Source organism: Hirundo rustica, chromosome Z (assembly GCF_015227805.2).
Source record: "Hirundo rustica isolate bHirRus1 chromosome Z, bHirRus1.pri.v3, whole genome shotgun sequence".
Lineage (NCBI taxonomy): Eukaryota > Metazoa > Chordata > Aves > Passeriformes > Hirundinidae > Hirundo > Hirundo rustica.
In genome coordinates this window covers 50,975,405-50,991,135 of record NC_053488.1, presented here as the reverse complement: position 1 = coordinate 50,991,135, position 15,731 = coordinate 50,975,405, and the positions used below count along the sequence as shown (strand labels likewise).

Here is a 15,731-nt window from a genome sequence, read left to right as displayed (position 1 = left end):
CAGATGCTCATTTCCAGTACTAGAAGATTGTCATGAATGTATGAGTTTGTTCAAAATTGCACAAAATAGGCTCACTGAAAAGGTATAAGAATATACTGTAAAATTTACTGACATTTAGCTATTTAAATTAGTTTTTGAAAGTTTAGATAGTTCTTCTTTCCATAAAAACTATTCCACTGTTTCAGATGAATTATATAAGGATTTGAATATCCAAATGTTACTGTTTACAATTATTAAATAAAACTATGTCAGCTCAGTTTTGAAGAGAATGTAAACTTCATGCTATTCTGTCTGCCTCCACACTAATATCGTAAGCTGTTAATTCCAGATTTACAACAAACCTGAGCAGAAGGCTACTACAAAGCACTGTGGTAGGATGTTATTGATTTCCTCAGCCCCTTGCCAAAGGGTATCTAGCCACATCCTCACAAAGCAACATGCTTATGAATCATGGTTATCTTTTCACTAGAAGTACAAGTCAGACTTCAACATAAAGCAAAACAGCTCTAAATTTAGAATGAGAAGCATGTTTTTAAAATAAAAGCCAAACAAAAGAAAATGTCTAGCCTTCACATGTCAGCTTCAGCCATTTGAAAGACAGCAAAACCACTGGTTAACATGCTGTCACAATTTATATTAATGACCACCATACATACAACATCAATATCATGGGAATTTGTTTACAGTTCTTGACCGACTACAATTTTTCAAGCTAGAACTCTGAACTGAGACAGGAAGCTAATGTTAAGAATACAAGACTAATTGTTATTTTGTCCTTTTCCTTATACAATTTGAAATGCTAACACTATCAACAGACAGGCTAGCCAAATATTTTCTTCATTAAAGCACAAGGCACATTTATTCCTTTTTGCTTTAACTAAAGCAGCCATGAGTGTTCCCATCAAATGGATTTTGCTACAAGTTAGAAAGATTTGTTTTAATAGGTTCAAAACTTACCTACTAACAAGTGCGCACAGTGCTATGACTGCTTGCTTACTACACAACCTTGTTTAAATAGTGCATTGCAAAGCAGACTAAATAAATTATTTCACTGATATTAGTTTTCAAAATAATGTTACCTTTCTTTCAGATCAAAAACATACCTGAGAATGGCCACAGTTGTTGGAGTAGTAGCCATAAATGTAAAAACAATAGCAAAAAAGAAGAAGGTCAGGAATAAAGGTAAAAATTTGCATTGTGTTGGACATTTCCCAGGGACAGCTTCATAAAGAAAGTCTTCTGAACCATTTTCTGGTTTTGCTTTCCCAATACAGGAACAGTTGTGGTATGTCTACAAATAATTTATAAAACAAAATTCAGCTCCAAGAATGACACAAAATTACACCATTTTGGTAATTCTTCATTGCATTTGCATAACACTAGACAAGAATAAACATTGATCTTACCATGTGGGAAAAAGTCAATTTCTTGATAAGCACATGACATTAACACTAACTTTTAAAACTGGTTCATCAGAACTTGACTGATCCACCTTACCAGAGCAAAAGGTATTTTTTGATTTTTAGGTTAAAAAGACAGTAATAGTTCTCCATTTTGTATGGAGCAAGCTTTTAGCTACAAGCGGGAACTACTTTACTCTTAGGACTTAAGCAGGAATGAATAGAAGCAATATAGGATCACTTCCAAAAGCAGGTGAACAAACGGAGCATGCTGTTCATCTAAATCCACAAAAGTTCATTTTCAAAGAAAAATATAATGAGTCAGTGAAATTTTGACAGCAAGAAGTAGTTAATCTCCTACATTTTCTTGTGGATAATATCTCCACTCATTTTCCAATATAAAAAGTATAAACACCTTTCCTGGGTCATCTTGCTTTTTGGATCTTTCTATACTGCTCCCACATCCCTGCTCAAGAGTTTCTTGTACTAGGAAAGTCAAGCACAGAAAGCCCCTCAGTTCTGGTAAGGCTTGATAATAACCCAGGCACTTTCATGGCTTACCATTCCTGCATCAGGGGCTACTGACATTCAAGTTTTCAAAACTCAAGGAAGCAGGTTGTCATGTATACAATAAACATTGCATTTTGCTTGAAGATCTAGGTAAGAACTTCAGGTAACATCAAGACAAATGCTGACTTTTCTGATTGTCAATTCTATTTAAAGTACATTTAGATTTAACTTATTTTCAGCATTAGAAAGTCTGGTAGAAGTACATAGGCAGAATGGTGTCACATAAGTGAGAAACACTGTAGCTAACCAGTAAACCCTTACATGGAAAGAGGGCTCAGAGATGGGAAAGAGTGATGTGCCCAGAAACTTACAGAACAATGAATGGCTGTGAATGACCAGAACTGTTGCACAGAAAGCTATACAGAAAAGAAAAGCTATACCACTTCAGTGAATCAGCAGTGGTGTAAATGCATCTCTCTGAGTTCATTAGGAGAGTGGAAACATATTCCTAATCAGCATAAACAAGGGGGTGAAGAGCAGGGAGCATGACATCCCCCCAACATTTAGTATAAAAAGCCAGACAACTACCAAAAACATTACAAGGCAATGGGCTTGACCTGCCTTCAACCCATGTATGCCTTCTCAATAATGGGGAGGCCCTGCACTTTGGCAGTGAACATGTTAAGAGACCAGCAGTGGAAGCCACACTGGTACCGTAAGTGAAGTGTGTATTGCAATCACTGAATTTTGCCAAATACGACCTACATTTGTATTGTAGGGAAAGACATTTTGAAATGTAGTGCATTTTACAGGAAACCAGAACAAACCATGACAGCTATCTTCATTGCATAAAGTACCTTTTTCATGTTGTTAAGATATGAGGCACATCCTGCAAAACAGGGAGAAAAGTACTGGACCTCATCACGGCCACAAACTGGGTAGTACATGGAGCGCAAACACTTGCAGTTAGCATTGCATGGGGCTGTTAGGTTATATAGAGTGCCTGTTCTGAAAAGCAAAATTTAATAGGCTTTTAATAAAGCAATAGAAAAACAGAAGATATGTAAACATAATAATTTTTAAAATACTCTATTCATGTTATTTATGAACATAGTTGTTTAAAAATAAGCACAGTATTGTGAGCTCTAGATTTTCCATTTTTATGCTAATTATTTTTATGCTATTATTCCTCCCAAAGATTATACCTCCAATTCCACTCACAAAAGAGATAACAAAATTCTGCATCTCAGTCCAACTCCTATATTATCATCTCCCTCCCACTTAGGCATTTGAATTTCTTTAATTTATAATTTCAAGAAAAAACCCCACAAGATTAAAACCAGTATTTAGAGTGTATTATTCTACTGATCATACTCCAAGATTTTTCCCCTTTTTTTGATTTGAGTCCAGTTGCAAAGCCATCTCATTTTTACTATTTTTAACACTGCCATGCAGACATATATGAGCACTAAGACAACTGCACATGCTTAATGCAGAGTGCAGTGACACACCCTGAAGGACCTGAAGATTTTCTCTGGTTGTTTAGGACATAGCTAATAACTAACAGAGTGTACTTTGAATCTTGCATACTATATTTACTTTCAATTCAGGCATTTACTTCTAATACAGGTCCATCATACGGTTTTTATTTGAAGCAGTCCCACTGTAATGGGGGACTACTTTTAGCATGAAAATCACTTTGGCATGTGTGAGGACTGTCCTAAGGCGTAATCGGAGAGAAACACATCCTTTGATTTTCTAACAGTACTTCATTAATAAGTAAAGACTGAACATTTAGTTACAAACAGTCAGAGAAAAATATTTTAAAAAGGTACCCCTGGCTTTTCTAAAAAATCTAGCAGATGAGGCCATCAATTGATTCTTAAACTCTATAGGTGTTTTTAAACAAGAGTCCTAGAGACATGTGGAAATGAGCAAAGTACAGAAATAGTCTGTACTGCATTTCTGTTCCTTCAAGTTTTCAAGGAAGCACTGGGCAATAGAATTTGGCAAGACCCATTCTTTGAAGTTCCTTTTAGACAAAATAAGCCATGTTAGTTCTGCTCATAGCCTAATTTAGTAATAAACAGTGTTACTAAAAGTAAGATGCTTTTTCATTAACACAAACAAGTGATCCTGTACTCATATAATTCTGAGACTAAACCTGCAAAAGCTTCCCTCACCTTTCCAGGCTATTTTTCAATAGGAAGATAATGTTTGCCATGAAGGATTTCTTGAAATTCTCCACAAAAATCTACATCAAATTCCAAATCATCTGAATTCCAATCAATTCTCAGAGCAGTCTCATAATTTATCCCTTCAGAAGTAGCATAAGAAGGAGGCAAACACTTGGTTGTTCTTCCACAAGTTTATAAATCTATTATTTTTTTAAAGCTACTGATACATATATTATTTCTTCATGGAAAACTAATCTAAGAACTAGCCCTGTATTAGTGCCAATAATATTCTGATGCACACATCCAGTAAAATATAATCCAACATGTAACACTGAATAAGGTAGAAGTGAGCCATTTTTTATCATGGATACCAAGGGAAGAGATGTATTTCAGGACTGGGTAACTTCAATTGCTGTAGATAAGTAGTCTTCAGCAACAGTTAAGCTACATAACTGATAAAAGTTACACAAAACTATAACTACAAGTTAGCTGTATTTAACTTCAGATGAAAATCAGTTCAGCTGTAATTTTTTTCAGCTGCTTATCATAGGATCTGATATAAAAATATAGATTATTTCATATACCATTTTCTATACTAAATCTTCAGCATTTTATTGATGAATACAGATTCTTTTGCTCAATATGTATCTATAAGCTTTCTACAACCAAAATCTGAATTCTGATTCACAGTTCTGAGTTGTCCAGGTCATCTGTCTGTTTAGAATCTTTTCAGACACTGAAGCAAAGCCATATTTTAGGAATTGAATTTCAACCCTGGCCTTTAAATATACTTTAAATTTATACAGCAAGTTATAAAGATAAAATCAGAATGAGTGGTAACTTGTGTTTTAAGGGTTTTTTATTTTATTTTCTTTCAGTCACCAGTGCATGGAACTTTGCTGATTCACTTTTGCGTGCTTTCTGCAAAACGAAATACAAATGAATATTAGAGTATCATAGCAGTAGATTTCTACTTTCTACCAACTTGCATGGGCATTAGAGGCTACAAAACCAACTCCCTCTCCAACCCATCTTCTGTGTTTTCATGGTCCATACCATGCTATTGTGCCAGTAAACTGCACCACTCCTCTTCACCATCTTATTTAGTTTCAAGTGCCTTCTTATGCTTTAGAGAAAAACTATCATATTATGCTTTTATAAAAGATAGTGGTACCCAGCCTTTGTATAAAATGGGGGATTTGAGAAATCAATTTAAAAAGTATTGGTAAGTTATTTACTGACTTACACAACACAGAATTCATGACTATCATTTTTTTTCAGATGGCGCCTAGCAGGCCTTAGGTACCAGCCTACTAGAGTTATTTTGCACAGCATTATCTGGCAGGCTCTTTGGCAGGCCCTCAAACAGCTGGTGTTGACTGGAGTTGTTAATTCATGACAGAGTAACTGACACTTGAGAGTAGACTTTTGAAATAGCTGTTTGCCTTCCTTCTGCTTCTAAACACTGCTGGTGTACACGATTTGAAACTATGGGAATTGAATAAATATTAACATTAAACCCAAGAGTGCATTAAAACATATTTACCCATTATATGTTTCAGAGACACCTGCAAAACGTTCATTCCCGCATTTAGCAAATAAAAACACAGTGTTTAATATTAGGGCCACTGAACAGGTGCTTATCATGAACTTGATTATGCCTTTGCAACTCATTTTGCATTTGGAAACCAAGATACCACTTATGACTTGGCCTAGTGCTGCTGCAGGAATTAGTACAAGTCCTAGAGGGAAACAAGACAAGGAGCAGTTACATAAAAATGCAAGACAATTGTGAAGCAATTAAGAGTGCAATTTTATGCTAAGAAAAATAATCAAAACAGTTACCTGTAAAATGCAGTCCATGTGATATTATTTTCAAACCATACTACTCATTACTGTGTGAGTAATTTATTCTACTGTTACATTATCTTTAGCTTTCCAGAGTTTTACTGGACAGTGTAATTCATAGTTGTCCAAACCCCAACTTGAATACAGCCAAACTAGATGACTTTGGAGCACTATGGGGCATGAATCTCTCAACACCATTAGGCGTCTCCATGAAAACAGAAAATCCTTCTTCATTCTTTCAGGTTTTTTCACATGTCCATGTTCTCTCTTATACATCTGTTATGAACTTTTTAATAAGAGAATATTACTACTATTATACAAGAGACAGCACAAGATGCAAGAAGATATCTATGGAAAGATTTAAAGAAGTCTAGATCAGTGGGTCAGTTTTGTTGTCATAAGTCCATATAGTCCACAATGATTTATCCTCTCTGCACTCCAGATAAGTAACTGAGCATTTTTATATGGCTAGTCTATAATACAATACAGAACTCAGTATAACTTACACCAACCTGCGAAAGCTAACTTTAGAGACAGTTAAGGTACAGTGACAAAACTGCCCAGGCCACAGACCTGGGCATTCCACAAACCATAGTCAATCATAGTTTAAATAGTTTCCACGGTCATTGGTAATGCTTCGACTAATTAGCTCAGTTCAGGTACAGCCAACTTTCAACATTACTGTAGGCATTTCTTTAAACCTGTACATTTAATAAGCACTGTCAATATTTTCAAATCAAAGACATTCAGACAAGGTCTCTGGACAAAAAAAAAAAATAAAACTGAATACTCAGTTTTCCATGTCACTCCTAGTTTTTGGTTAACAACTGAGCATGTATTCCAATACATTTTTATGTAAAACTTGCAGATGTTTTGTTTTGATGCAACAATACTATCTAGTAAAGTAATTCAGAAAGTCTTTCCCAAACATATTTCTGTTGCAGAAAGAGCAGCTCTACTATCATAGTAATATTGCAGCCCTCTTCATCTAAGCAAGACATGTATTAGAAATATTACATCTCCGTATTGAAAACATCTGTTTGGCATTATGGACATTTTTGCCTTGATCTGGTAGCTATTCTTCAAGATTAATTGTGTCAAAGTTAATCATGTGAGCCTACTGAGAATAGCTCTTCCATCACATGTTTTCTGTTTCCCCAATACTCAGTTTTTCACAGCTCTCTCCTGTTCTACCTAATAGTTTTGCATATCAGATAATAAATAGGTGACAGTAAGCCAGCTATAGAACTAGTTACATAACAGACTTATTACATATTCTGATTAGTCATTTTTTTGCAAACTCATTGTAATGTCAGTGTAGAATTAAAGAAGAGAAAGGCAAAGTCAACTTCTTACCTGTGATAAGCGCTGGGGTTTTTTCCTAGCTGCCCTTCATCTTGATTGTTTTAGTAGGGACTTAGATACTAATGTTTCTTCAGCCGATTTTAAATAGGGAAAATTAAACATGTTTCACCAAGAATAAGAAAGGATGCAGTTTCATCAGCACACAAAAACCTCAGTCTACTTTGAATATGAGAATGAAGTAATCAGAACCTACAAACAACAAGTAGAGCTATTCCCTTGATGAATTAAGTACTAGCATGCTTACGGGAAGGTAAGAATAACAAAAATACTGTTCTGATTACTGCATTCCATCTAAATACATTCACAAATATCTCATATAAAAAAGATACCCATATAATCTTCCACTTGTAATGTTAATGTGTTCAACACAGTACATCTAAGATTTAAAAATAAAAAGCCTTATTACCTCCAAGAGTTGCTGAAAAACTTGATGACTTTCCAAACTGATTTTCTATAAACTTTGGTAGAAATGTGGCAAATCCAGTAGCAACTAAAGCTTCTGAGGAACTGGCTATTATTAGACTCATAAGCACTGGATTCCTCAAGAGTATCTATGGAGAGAAATCATCATAACACTTTCAAAATTATTTGATTTTGGTACCAACTAAAGTAGAAGTCATATATTAAAAGTAGATAACTCTGAAATGGAACTTCAGTAATACGCTTCTCTAACAATCTCAAGCACCAACAAAATGAGCATGCATTAAATAATCAGAAACATTGAAGTCTTTCCTATCACAACACAGTAAGCCATTTCTAAAGACCTCTAACATGTGAAAAAGAATTTCATTTTTCAAACTATATTCAGTTTCAGCAAATTTGAGATTTTTCTTACCATGAGAGCCATAGGAAAGTCTTTAAAACTTTGTCCAATATTGTTGGCCTGAACCAGTACCTGACTTCCATCATCATGAGTTTCAGAGATTTTTTCAGCCTGAATTTTTGCAGTTCCTACAAATGGTCATATTTATTGACAGTGAAAACATTGAATACCTGCATTCTTAGAAAATGTAAAAAAACTACAAAAATCTGTGTTTCTTTTAGTTGGGAAAGCTATTTCAGACATTATAGGTCTTCTTACCTGTTTTATTGGTACATATTTTTAAAGAGAACAATAATGTATTGTTGAAAGAAGAGTCTTGTTGAAAGCACCACACTTCTGTTGGAAGGTCTTGGCAATAAGGTATTATCAGGGACATCCTAAAAACTTCAGAGTATACTGAAGACTTTTTTTTTTTTTTTTTTTTTTTTTTTTTTTAGTATTCTCACATTCTCATCATTCTCCTGTTTTCTACTTTATTTTTTCTTTTCCTCCATTTCTCCTTCAATATTAGTATGATACATCCCTTTGGATGATCCTGGAATTTCTACATTATTTTTGGTGGGTAACATAGAAGCTTTAAATATAGTCCTGGGTGCTTAGCTACAAGCATCTTTCAGACTTTGACCACTGGTCTCTATACTTAGGTATAACTTTCCAGTCCTACTGTACATCATTACAGAGAATCATAGAATGACTTGAGTTGGAAGAGGACCTTGAAGATCATCTATGCTCAACCCAAGGGAAAGATCATCACAAACAAGGTCCTCCCTCTAGTTGATTCACCTTGTTTTAAAGGCTGCATATTCAAGGAGGAAAAGCAAAACAAAACAAACAAACAAAAAAAACCCAAACAAACAAAAAAACCACCAAAAAACCACAAACCACACCAACCAAAAAAACCCCCAAACAATCAATCAACCAACCATAAACCCAAAACAACAACAACAGAAAAAAAAAAAAAAAACACGCAAAAAACCCAAACAAACAAACAAACAAAACCCCAAAACAAACAAAAAACCCCCCAACTTGTCCTCAGATTTCAGTCAAAGACAGTTAACTGAGAAACAAAATCAAAGAGGAAACACTCAGTCCAGTAGTCTAAAAACCTGCAAATATGAATAATTTTTTCTTCCAAAGTAGCCAAGTATTGCTAAACCTTTACCTGGTAGGTGCTTTGGAAAGCATGAAAAAGGTATTATAAGAAGCCAAATTGCAAAAAAGCATGCAAGAAATCCTATCCACCATGCTCCAAGCCAACGTGGGTCATCTTGATCCACCTTTGTACTGGAAAAGTAATTCAGAAAAAGCAGGTTTACTTTTCTGAATTTCAGATTTCAGTAAGCTAGAATATTTCCTTTTAATACTTATTTAACAGAAAGCCTTGTAATATTGCCATTTTCTTAGTTTTATATCTATTGCTTATTTTTTGCTTGTTTAAACCAAATTCACTGGGCACTTATAAAAACATTGAATTCTACCAAATGGAGCCTTCAACTCATTAGTTAATGTCATTCTAATTTAAAAACTATTCTTTGGCCCTCGTTTCAATATCCTGAGGCATTACGAAGATACTGTAAATGCTGGTTTTAGAAAGATTCCTCATAATCAATGAGTTATATCAAAACCAATTCAGAAGTTCAGAATGCCATTGCATGGATCTGAAAGCCCTGAAACAGCGCAAATAAGTGTGTAAATGAAGTTGCTGCTTTAGACATTAGTACAACTTTTAATGTTCCTTTTAAAAATGGATTATTATTCAACTGATAGATTTTCTAGCAAGCTCTTCCCTAGGAGTTAAGAAGCAATATCCTAACCCTCATATTCCAACTCAAGGAAACAGTTCCAAAATAAATCAGGAGGTGTACCTTAACCCCAAATAAACAGCTAAAGAAAATGCATTTTTTGTTACTGAGGCTTAAAATAATATTTAAATGCTAGAACTAGCCATTTGCACTCCAGAAAAACTTTCACACACAATGGAGTCACTTTAGGCAGTAACTCACTTGCTTGAAGCCTCTTTAAGTACAACTTCAAAACAAGTTAATGAAGCTCTTGAAAATACAGTATTTTCTGAAAAAATTTCTCCTCTCAGGGAGGAAAGCTTAATATTTTAATAAAAATTATTAGGAAAATAAAATAGGGAGCAATAAACTAAGTTGTATCTTGCCTTTTTGGGATCTGGATATCAATATAAATGTTAAGCAGCTGCCCTCCTAAGACATAGCCAAGAGCAGGACCCAGCAGAGACATGGCATAGCCAATTCCTAGAAGAGAAAATATATCAAGTTCACCATAACTACTTTAATTTTTTTTAAGCTTTCTTGTAATAAAATTCTTAAATCAACTTCAGACCAAAAGGTTTCTGTATGTCAACCTGTTCTTTCCTTGTCACTAATTCAGCATACTTATAGCAAAATCTGCAATTATGTCTCAACAAGGAAACCTGCAGCTCTCAAAACTTCAAATCAGAGCTCCAACAGAAGACATTTCACTGACTGCACCTTTAAGCATTATTAGTTTGCCTTTTTGCCGATTTTGTGCCTACATTTAAAAGATAACATGAAAAAAATTAATGAAATTATGAAAATTGGTTATTAATTGTATTAATCACAATCTTATTTATTTGAATCTTAAGTTAATAGTATCATTATTATTACTTGAATCTTAAGTTGTTTTCTAGATCTTCTAAAACCAGAAGACAGAGTTACATTAAAGTATCTAACTGGAATAATATCTGCCTTAAAATGCAAAGCCAAGGCTCGTAACAGCTCCTGACAGTTTTAATGAAAAAACCCCAAACAAACAACAAAACAAAGAATCCCCTTACCCCCTCCCTCACAGAAAGAAAACACCAACCTGCAAAGTTGCTAGTGTAACCATACCCTACAAAAGAATACAAGACTTCTTTGATGTTACAGTAACATTCCTGGCCTACCATACAGATATCTGTTGTAGTTTAGCACTCAGTGATAGCAGGAACACGGTCTCTTGCAATTAATAGCAACCAGATCCACCTTTAATCAGTAAACATGCATTCCTACTGTTTCCCTAGATGGAATAATTTGGATTTTTCAGTTGTTTCTGAAGTGCAAGGATCACAAGTACTTAATTTCCCTCTAGTAAGAGAAAATGATGGGGGAGTCAGGAGGGTGAGAGGGGTGTAAGAGGGTAAAGCAAGGCAAAATGTGACACTCAAGTCAAAATAAATACTGAGTACATATATCCCAGGTTTTCCCACATTTCAGAAATAGTGATACGGTCACAGGAACTTTCTGAGTTAAGTTCATATTCATCCTGTAGAACTTCAAACTGAGCTTAGACAGTACCTATTTTCTTCCAAATACTCAATTTAAATATCACTTGGAATTGTTTAACTTCAGTGGCTTTAGTTGTAGATGTCCCGGTCCTCATGAAAATGCACCCAGTGTAGAAGAGAAATACCAGCTTAAGCATTACAGGCTTACAGTAAAGGTGCTAGCAGCTATTTATGGACAGTTTTAGGGGCTGGTTCTGGGTTTATTTTGGTTTTGTTTTGTGGGTTGTTTTTGTGGGTTTTGGGGTTTTTTTTCCTGCATTGCATAAGCCTTCTTATATAAAATAAAAGAACACAGCATACTTTAACGCTTAATATGTTGCATGAAGCAAGAACCAAGGCGTAGTTACCTACCCACTCACTTGCATTCCAGTGCAAGTGGAATATATTTGTTATATAGGGCAGAATACGCTCTTCTTCTGAACTCAACTCAGTTGCCTGAAGATTGTGTACGCATTAGTTTTTTGTATTTGTCTTTTTTTAAAAGTATGAACATTGACACCATTTTCCTGAGTTTTCAGGTCACTTCTTGCTACCCCAGTCATGCAGACAACCCTAATTCTGCTCTATTTATTTCACTAGTTTCAGGGGAGAAAGAAAAAATGTAGTTATTATCTCTCTCAAAATAAAGAAACAGCAAAAACAAAACTTGTCTTTGTCATATAAGATTTATCATATGCACCTATCCTATTTATTGGCATCAAATGGAGTAGCTTGCCTAGAAAAACTGCAAAAATTGCATGCAAACAGATAATGATTTCAAATTTGCCCCTTAAAATATTGATTGAGTCTGAAAAACAGTCCTGGAATCTGAGATGCTTTGAATTCCTCCTGCAAGTTACAAATATAGGTATTATGCTTTTAATCAGCTTACATAGGAGAAGAAGAAAACAAATATCTTCATACCCACAGAAAGCACACTTAGACTGCAATGAACTTGGCAATAAAATGGCACATAACCTAGAGAATGGTGACTGAAAAAGATTAAAAACCATTTCTAAATATTAGTACTCCTTAGCTTTTAAGGAGACCCAGTGAAGTGATCTCTGTACTCCCAGTACAAGCAAATGTCAAATTTGTATGTGGCTAGAGAACTGGATTGATCACATGAGGCAGACCAGTGCTTATGCGCTGAGTGGACAGCCTCCTATTAGAAGGTAAGTAAACAAAATTATTAAAGGATACATTATGATCTAGCTACTGACCTGACTGATACACATTGTTTTTCAACACCTATGACTAAAAATTAAGTTTTCTGCTGCAACTTATTCAGTTGTTAACACTGAAGACACAGTAACCATTTAACAACTTTCAGTTACTGATATGAAAATGTGACAGGAGTAGCTTTATTATGTTCCACAAAATATCATGCTCCACAAAATAAAAAATTGAAAAGACTTGGTACTTAGAGCAGACTAATATCTAAATTGCACAGTAACTGATGTAGAAATACTTTATGCACATAAGTAATAATTACAAGATTGTTTAATTCAAGGATTTCATAAAAACATTTGGAATGCATTGCAGTCTATTATCTATCTAAACAATGTGTTATAAAGAGTTTTAAAGTTACCTATATAAAGAGAAGACATGTGTTTTGGGACACTATCATCAATAAAAGCTGTCCCCAAAGTATACAGAGGAGTTCCTCCAACTCCCAGCAGCAGTTGTCCGAGGATAAAGACATACAGATACTTGTGAAGTGAAGAGTTTGCACTGACGCTGCAAGTAGCATTAGCAAAGGTGGTTTCTGCAGTTTGACACGTGTCTGAAAAACAGAGACAGCAAGCCTTTACAATTCTGTTACCTGACTCACAGTCCAATTTGAAGAATGATCAGTACTGAAAGCTAAACTACAAAAGAAGGCTGTTATGTCAGGCTCCCATTTTAATTTTCACACCTATTAATATATCCAGTATGGCAGTGCCAAGCTTTCTGTGATGTTATATTCCTCAAAAAAAATAGGAGCAGAGCTTTGTTTTTGTTTCCTCACCAGGAAGGCAACAGGAATGAAAGAGACTTATAAATAGGTATTGGCTTGTTGAAGGTATTATTGACCAGATATATGAAAAAACCAACCAACCAGCTGTCAAATGGTCATTCCACACGTTACGAATACTCCTATGTAACAAACACTTCATTGCATTCTTGTACCTTATAACAATTCTGAGGAGCACTAACAACTACCACTCTTAAGTGACAGAGCAGCCTGAACAACCTGAGGAAATCTGGGCCTGATGGAAAGAGCAGTCTGTCATCAGGAAAGATAATCCCCCCTTTACACTCACTTTTTTGATAAGTGTTTGCCCAGGAAAAAGGGAAAAACCTTAAAAACCTATATCATCATCTCTCCTAGAACACACACTGCTGCGTCTCTAAAAGGAGAAGTTAATGTAAAGCCTCTGTACTTGTGGACACACGCAAAGAGGAAAGTAGTGGTACAGCAGTGTAAGGTTGTGTTTGCTGCTGTAACATTTGGCACTACAAGGAGGGAAGAGAAAAGAGGAACTGAAAACACGGAGTATTGTGTTGTCTTCTCCTTTCTCTTGCTATCCATTGCACTTTTGGTAGCAGAATACCAAGAGACAAGAGACATGTTTCTCCACATAAGAGCATAAAGCCCTAAGAAAGAGGATAAACCGTTCAGTTTGGTAGTAAGGAGCCCCACTGTACAAATATATGAAAATATCTTCCAGATCAGATAAGTGGACAGATTAATTCACACTATACAACTACAAAATGATTACAGCCTTTATTTTCCTTAGGCCCTTTTATATCTGAGAACACTTTTTACTTACACAAAGAAGGGGCAAGATCAATCCACACTTATGGGCTCACAAAACAAAACAAAAGGAAGTGCTGGCCACACACTATGTATTTAAAGAAAACTTACCTTAATCATTACTTCCTGTAGCACATAATAGGTGCTACAGTGCCATTGCACAGAAAACCTCACTTCAAAAGCAAGAGTCTTTAAAATTTTCCTTCCTTTCAATGTAGGAAGTATCCTGGATAATCTGTCACAATGTCCGTCTGTCTTCACAATTAAGTTATTTTCCTTGTGTCAGGTGAGAAACTATGATTCACATTTGCTGTCACAGACATATTGAAACATTTTTAATTTTTAAAATAAAATCCGAGATTGAAATTTAAAGGTACACTGCTTATAGTATTTGCAGTTTTCACAGTCCTCTGTGCTGTCCGATTAACCCAATTACGTTGATTCTGTAAGGGACGCACCAGCAGGGGGAGCCCCTGACTGCAAGTACTGAAGCCAGCTGAGGCACCGGCGACCCAATGCAACCTGGAAAAGTTACCAGAACAAACAGCTGGTCGGTCACACCTGGGTGACAAATTTGAGTGTAAAACCTTTCTGGAGAATAGAAAACACATTTTACAGTGGCTTAAAAATCAAGCAAACAAAAAAATCATTAATAAGCAGATCACTGATTAGCAAATTTTTCAATATGAAATGGATTTAACTATTTCTAGGAAGTGGTATATGTTTATCACAACACTTTATTATGATAAATAAATGATCAAATAGATTTGCAGAGTAGGATACATGTATGCTCAGAACAGAAGTAAATTATTATCTCAAGATAAAGCAGTAGATTCCAGGAAATCTGTAAGGCTTATGCTGGAGGCTAGATATATTTTGTATTTCAGACTAGACTTATTAATTAAAATGGCAGCCACATTAAATATTGCATTGAACTGTACTTTAAAGTTATCCTGCATGTAAAAGCCACTGTACTGACATATAACAGACAAGCATTAATCATCAAGTTACCAACTAGTAACAAGACCTCTTCAGAAATAAGTGGCAGATTTAAATACAAAGCATCAAATACAAGCTTAATCAAAAAAAAAAAAAAAATCTCTACAAGCAACTCACACAAATAATTAAAAAGGAAGGCTTCTGGGCTGTGGTGCTACTAAATTCTGCAACTAATTGTATAGTTAAAATATTTCATCAACCTCAGAACTAGATAAACCAGACATCCCATAATCTGTGCTGTAGTTTACTTGACACTTAAAAGATGGTGTTGCACTGCATCTAAAGATTTATGTTGACTGTCACAGTGCAGACATTCACTGCACTCTCAGTCATTTATCTTTGATAGTGTTTTGTTTAAATCAGCTTAAGATCTTAAATGTGCTCACCACAGGCACCTGCATTACAATAGTCAAAACAGCAGGCAAGCTGACAACTGACAGTGCTATGGTGCAGAAAGCACATTCCAAATCCAAAATTCCCCACTGCTTTTTGACTTCAAAAGTCCATGTAGAAC

General features: G+C 35.2%; 1 protein-coding gene across 1 annotated transcript in view; it reads right to left on the bottom strand.

Moving 5' to 3' along the window:
* The window catches only part of SLCO4C1 (solute carrier organic anion transporter family member 4C1), a 28,520-nt gene that overhangs the window by 5,448 nt on the left and 7,341 nt on the right, over positions 1 to 15,731 (bottom strand). Inside the window, exons 3-10 of the mRNA XM_040090216.2 lie at positions 13,010 to 13,204; positions 10,291 to 10,387; positions 9,286 to 9,407; positions 8,136 to 8,251; positions 7,707 to 7,851; positions 5,634 to 5,829; positions 2,768 to 2,918; positions 1,104 to 1,291 (exon numbers count right to left, since the gene is read on the bottom strand). Of these exons, the coding sequence (XP_039946150.1) occupies positions 1,104 to 1,291; positions 2,768 to 2,918; positions 5,634 to 5,829; positions 7,707 to 7,851; positions 8,136 to 8,251; positions 9,286 to 9,407; positions 10,291 to 10,387; positions 13,010 to 13,204 (1,210 nt within the window). The remainder of the gene's footprint in view (positions 1 to 1,103; positions 1,292 to 2,767; positions 2,919 to 5,633; positions 5,830 to 7,706; positions 7,852 to 8,135; positions 8,252 to 9,285; positions 9,408 to 10,290; positions 10,388 to 13,009; positions 13,205 to 15,731) is intronic.